The sequence below is a fragment of the Bactrocera latifrons genome, unplaced genomic scaffold (genome assembly GCF_001853355.1).
Source record: "Bactrocera latifrons isolate USDA-ARS-PBARC rearing strain unplaced genomic scaffold, ASM185335v1 scaffold_76, whole genome shotgun sequence".
In the NCBI taxonomy this organism is placed as follows: domain Eukaryota; kingdom Metazoa; phylum Arthropoda; class Insecta; order Diptera; family Tephritidae; genus Bactrocera; species Bactrocera latifrons.
The window spans coordinates 362024-368498 of NW_017537445.1; the positions used below are offsets into that span (position 1 = coordinate 362024).

At 40.6% G+C, this 6475-nt stretch overlaps 1 protein-coding gene across 1 annotated transcript in view; it reads right to left on the minus strand.

The window, feature by feature from the left end:
- Positions 1 to 2047: 2047 nt before the first annotated feature.
- The window catches only part of LOC108976402 (prolactin-releasing peptide receptor), a 50734-nt gene continuing 46306 nt past the window's right edge, over positions 2048 to 6475 (minus strand). The window contains exon 2 of the mRNA XM_018945468.1: positions 2048 to 4359. Coding sequence (XP_018801013.1) covers positions 2048 to 4042 — 1995 coding nt within the window. The 5' untranslated portion in view covers positions 4043 to 4359. The remainder of the gene's footprint in view (positions 4360 to 6475) is intronic.

A 6475-nucleotide genomic window follows, 5' to 3' on the forward strand; every position in this document is an offset into this window, starting at 1 on the left:
CGCTTACTTCCGCAATTGTAGCGCATAAAAGTCAGTATAAATGAGTTTTTGTACATATTCATTATGTCATATATTCACTTACACTGAAGATGAATATGCCCAAAGGAGCAAACTTTACACGATAATTGAGTATTTTAAACTATGCAAGCATTTAAGTATTAACATCTGATCCAAGTAAATGTAATTTTTTCAATAGCCGGTTTTTTACAGATCACTCGTTAGTCGTGTTACTTTTATTCATTTCATCTTGGAAAGAATAACGCCTGAACAGCGTTTACAAAACGTTCAACATTCACGTTCTGTAAAGAATGTGTTTCGCGAGTGCTGAGCGTACAATTTGCAACACTGTCACCCATCATCAGACCCAGCGGGAGTAGGCTCGACGCCGTTGGCAGCAACTAGGACTGGCGTATGAAACGGCTTGGTGCTTTCAACGTCGAGATCATAAATGTAAAGCGTACAAAAATAGGTTGTCCATGAATTGAGGCCGCTCGATCTTTTCAAACGACATCACTTCGCACTATGGATTCTTTGAGAAGTTCCAAGAAGATACGACGTTTTTGCGCTAAACTTTGTTCAGCATTGAGGCCCATTTCTCTCTCAATGGGTATGTAAAAACGCAAAATGTCACATATGGGACGAATCGCAACCGGAAAAGATTCAAGAGCTGTCATTTCATCACGGTGTGGTATGGTTTGCGGGCATCATCGGTAAATATTTCTTCAAAAATGATGCCGGTGAGAACGTAACCGTTAATAGCGACCGTTATTGCGCTATGGTAATCGATTATTTCATAACTAAAATGCAAGCTAGTGATCTCGACGACATTTCGTTTAAACAAGACGGTGCCGTTTCCCACTCATCGCATTAATCAATGGATTCGGTGAGCAGATAGTTCCACGATTCGTGCCGGTCGATTGGTCGCCAATATCGTGTGACACCGTTAGACTTTTTCATGTGGGAATATATAAAGTCTAAAGTCTATGCAAAGGCAACCCCGCTACGATTCAGGAACAAATCATTACGTGTGTTACTCGCAAGTTACCAGTTGAAATGATCGAACGAGCCATCGAAAATTGAATTCAATTGAGGCGTAGCCGCGGCTAACATTTGAAAAAGACAATCTTATAAAAATAAATGCCAAATAATATTCTTTCGAATGATAATAAACATTGCCCACTCAATTACAAGTTGCTGTGTTCTTTCTTCTTTAAAAAATCATAAGAGCTTAAAATGGATCACCCTTTGTAATACTTGTATATGCAATTAGGGAACAATAAATAAAATGGAAGAACGTCAGTTTGTTTTAAAAAAAGGTAAATTAATATTAAAAAAGTCAGATCGTTCAAGAGAAAATCGGGCTTGTTCAAACTTTAACACCGGAGCTCCAATCAAATTCAATTTTATCTACATTCACACCATATAACGAACTTATATTTGAGTATTATCTCCGGAAATAGTTTCGGTGATGTGAGTGAGGATTTTACTTAGTGTATTCGCTTCCAAGAACTTCAAATGCTTTTTTCTTGAATGCTGCTTTCACAGTCTCCGTAGCGACTTGGCCGTGCGACTTGACAGTTCTTATGCCCGAATGACGCAAAACAGCCATTTTTTGGTGAAGTAGGCTGTAAACTAGACTACACTGCCGCTACAAAATAACTATTCGCTAGACAACAGAATCGATGTTTTTTGGCATCTGGCAGCTCCATTAATACGTACTCTCATTGAAACTACTGTCTCTTTCTAATATAAGACACTCTTTTTATTGCTCAATTCGCTTACACACACGTTCTTTTATCCGTCGACTGTAGGTTAAATCACGGTTTTTTCATGTGTTATACATTTCTGCACAGAAAATTTCTTTTCACTTTCTGGAATGGTAGACACCGTCTCATACACGTTCGCTTTCTACATAAATATCTTTTTGAATTTTTTTTCTCTATGACTCCAGCTGTGTCTCACTCTCCGACTCTACGTCTCTTGCTAACTCAAATTTTATTTTTCTCTATCCGTCCCACCCCATCTTACGCACTAAACTCACCCGTCATTAGTTAAAAATTTGCTCGCCCACCTCTTTGTTACAGCCAGCTTCCAACAGGCAAATATCCTTGCCATTGTCCAAACTCACGAACGCCGTCTCCGTAAAATGCATCTCCACAGTATGCTCATCACCCGACACACAATCCTCATCCAGCGCATTATTACAATTATCATGTTGACCCTTGCCATTCACAGTGATATCCACCACATGCGTGCCATGCACCATTACCGTATTACAACACTTATTCGATGTTAAGACATCACCACTATTGCTACAAGTCAGTTCGAGTGTCTCGCTCATGCACTTGTCTTTCACTCTGGCCAATGATGTCTCCTGCGTAACGCCATTCTCATGCTCATCATCATCGCCCTCATCGATATCTATGCTCACACCTACCCCATTGCCCATGTCATTGCGACGCCGACCGCCCTCGCAGGTATTGCGATCCGAACGATTATAACAGTGACGATTCACTTGACGATGTTTGGATGGATTAAAGCAGGGCAACACATGTTTGAACTCTTTGCGAAAGTTCTCGTTCAGCCAAGCATACAAAAAGGGATTGTAGCAAGTCGAGGACATGGCCAGCGCATGCGTTATGAAGAAGATGAATGTGTAGAAAGACCAATCATTCGATTTGTCATAGAAATCATCAACCATATTGACAATATTCATCGGTAACCACGAGCAAGCGAAGACGCCAACCATCGCGATTAGCATGAAGTTTGTGCGCTTCTTACGTTCACGATCGGCTGCATCGCGCGCCGCCGATTTAGCGCCGGGCCGACAGCGTTCGCGCATATTCAGTCGCACCGACACCCAAATATAACATACCGTAATCGCGCCTAACGGTGCGACAAACTGACCGAGCGTTGTCAAAATACCAAAACCACGGCGAAAACTCTCCGATGGCCAATTCTCTTCGCAGTATATCGTGACATCGTCATCATCATACTCCGCGTCCGGTGAAACGTCCAAATTAAGTTTGATACCAGTTACCGAAGCCACCGTTGTAATCGCATCGGTCAGCAGATAAATACCGTACGGTGTGGTTGTGGCATTCAAATGATCACGCAGACTATTTGTACTATTCGCAATGAACGTCTCACCGGTATTCACATACTTTTTCTTAACATGCGCCACAACAACGCGCATATATAAGGCATATGGACTAGTGGCCACCAAGGAGAAGCACCATATAAAAGCGAGCGTATAACAGCAGGTGCGTATTTGCATGCGCGGCTTGAAGGGGAACACGATTACAAATACACGATCCACAGCGATCGCTGTTAGCGTAAAGGTTGACAGATATATACTGCAACCCTGCGCATACGATACCAGATGACACATGGTGGCGCCGAATATCCAACGGCCCATGAAGGTGTAGAGCGGCGTAAAGGGCACGGCCAGCACACAGAGCAATATGTCGGAGATCGCTAGATTCGTTATGAAGTAATTCGTAACTGAGTGCATGGCACGATTGCGTATGACGACATAGCAAACGAGCGCATTGCCAAATATGCCCAACACGAAGACGGTCGTGTAGATGATGCAGAAGACGATCTGCACATATGGATCGTTGATTAAGTCATCTTTATGTTCGACCTCATAGCGCACATCCACGCCGCCGCCTCGATGCATACTCATGGTCGTGCTCATCGTGCTTGCGCTCATCGTAGTCGCCGCGCTCGATGCCGGCGTTGTGGTTAGTACAGTTTTTAGCTCCGCCTCGGTAATTGGCGGAGTCGAACTAACTTCGGTGGTGGCATTCATGTGTGCTTTTGTTGCACTTGTTGTAATGGTTTGGGTTATGTTGCTATGCTGAATTGTCGCTTCGCTCGTCGTGCCCAATGCTGCAGCTAAAGTTAGCGCCGCCGAGGTGATGTTGAACAACAGTATGACTAAAGTCAACGTTGCTGGATTGTAAAGTGGCTTAGCGATAGTTGCTGTTGTTATTGGCTTGCGTCGCCGCCACATTGTCGCTCTTCCTACTGCATCCATTACGATTGGGGGATGTGTGGTTTTGTCTCTGTGGTTCAGGTTCTGGCTACGACTCTGTCACGTGCGCCGCAATAAATCAGCTCAAATTGTTTGTGGCGTTGTCGTTGCTGCTCAGTAGAATTGCAAGGATTAGGATGTTCTCATTGTTGCTGCATATTATGTGTGCGTCTTTGTGCCAGTGCGAGTAATGCAGTCATAAAGGGAGTGAAAGTCTTCAAAGCCGCCACTGTGGACAATTAAATTTCGCATTTTGGCGGTCTTGTCCTCTCTGCTTTATTATTTGTACACAAGCGTCCACCGTAGCTCTACTTACTGGTCTGTAAGAAAATGAAAGCAAAAGAAACTCTTAGTTCATATTACTTTAATAAGTCTATAAAATATTTGGTGCTAAGTAATAAGTTTAGCACTGAGAAATATATTATTTTTGCATTAAACAAGAAGTCTTATTTTTAACATAGAAACCCTCGTCCCTATTATTGTCATGAGGAAATCAGAAATAAATTTATTCAGTAGCGATTTACATCCGACCGCTTTTATACAACGCCAGACAGGAATTGCTAAGCCCGTCTTCTGGAAAAATACAATTAGCGTTCCAAAGTAAGCAGGTTGGTTTTTCGGCGAAATCTATTTATTTTATTCAAAATAGTCTCCTTCTATTTCAATATAGCTTTTTGAGCGGTCCAAAAGCATGTCGAACGAGTGTTTTAGCTCGTTCCCACGACAGTCGGGTCTACGAAAACCGGAACGGACCCGGACTTTTATCCGGCCAAGGACTGTCAACTCGGCAGAATTCTGCCGTTACAACAACAACAACAGTGTTTTACCTCGTTTGCCGACATGGTCGCCAGTATGCCGGTGCAAGCCTTTCGTGTCGGTAAAAGAAAAAAATTTTAAAGCAAAATTTAATGTTGGCTTTTTGTTCGAAGCTCCAATAACACAAACATACTGACACTTAAAACGCAATAACTTCACTTCCAATCTATGAAATGTCATGAAATTCTTACTGGAGAATCAAAAAAAAATAAATAAATAGCAGATTCTAGCCTAGGCGCTAAATTCAAAAAGTCCAGTTTACTTTGGAAAGCGCATTGTAATGCACTTCTTTGCACTTGACCTACTGAAAAGAATTTAGTCCAGGGATATAAGCAGACATGGATGGAACTCTATTCAAGGATGTAAGGCTGGCTTTGATTATTTACCTATTATATAACATCAACAATATTGGATACACGATAGAGACCACGTGGATCGAGTTTTGCAAGTGGAAGCGCCGGTAAAATGATTATTTAAATTTAGTTTATGCAATGTTCAAATGACGCCCGAAAATCTGGCTAAATGTCCTACCTATCAAATTGGATTCCTTGAAAACGGTTGTTTAATATATCTATTTCCAGTCAGTGTAAACATCTCATATGGTTCCGCCAGGCAGCGTTCTTGACTCGACGTTTCATGTTTTATCACGCCTCGTATTCCCACTTCATCTAACAATTGATGAAATGTTGTTGTTTCATAAAATTATTTCATAAAAACAACTGTCAATATTATATAATATCTATTTTCTATCTATCGATCTATCGATCTATCTATCTATCAATATATATATACATATTATATATATATAAATGCAAGTATGTCTGTATGTTCCGGGTATTCTCCGAAACGGCTGGACCAATTTCAATGAAACTTTCAGGAAATCTGTTTAATCTAACCAAAAAAGAAAGTGTTGGTAAAAAAAGGATCCAAATCAAATCAAATTCAATTGAAACTTCCGGCCGAATAAATCAATTATAAGTCAAGCGACACGGTAATGGACGAAGAGCAAGCTGTAAATTATATGCTTGAATTTTTAAACTCATTGGAACCATCTGGAATGCCACCACAAACATTAAAATTGAAAATTGGATCATCCATAATGCTTATTAGCAATTTAAACGCACATAAGTTATGACACGGAACCAAATTAACAATTAAATAATTAATTTACCAGTGATGAAATAATTTTAACTGGTTTTGAATAACTATCAAACTAATTTGTCTTATTTATATCGTTAATATTTATCACGTACTATTAATAATAACAATACCCAACGATTACCCTCCTCCCGCCCAACCGACGCGCGGGGCGCAATCCGCGAACGAGCGGAACTAGCCGAGTCATAATAGGCAAGGGAGTTTTAAGCGTTGCGATCTTAAGCTGCTCAGCTACAGAAACAAAAATTTCAACAGCCAAAACTAAGAATTTGATTAAAGTTTATAATTTTTAAATGTTACTTGTTAAGAGTAGATAAAAAATTTTTTTTAATGGTAAAGAGTGAATCTGTTAGATCACATGTGCTGGAATGAGAATTGAAATCATGACATATACGGCGGAATGGTTCGTTTAACTCTAGATTTGTTCTAGAAAATTTTAAAAGCAAAGGTTTAAACTGCCTG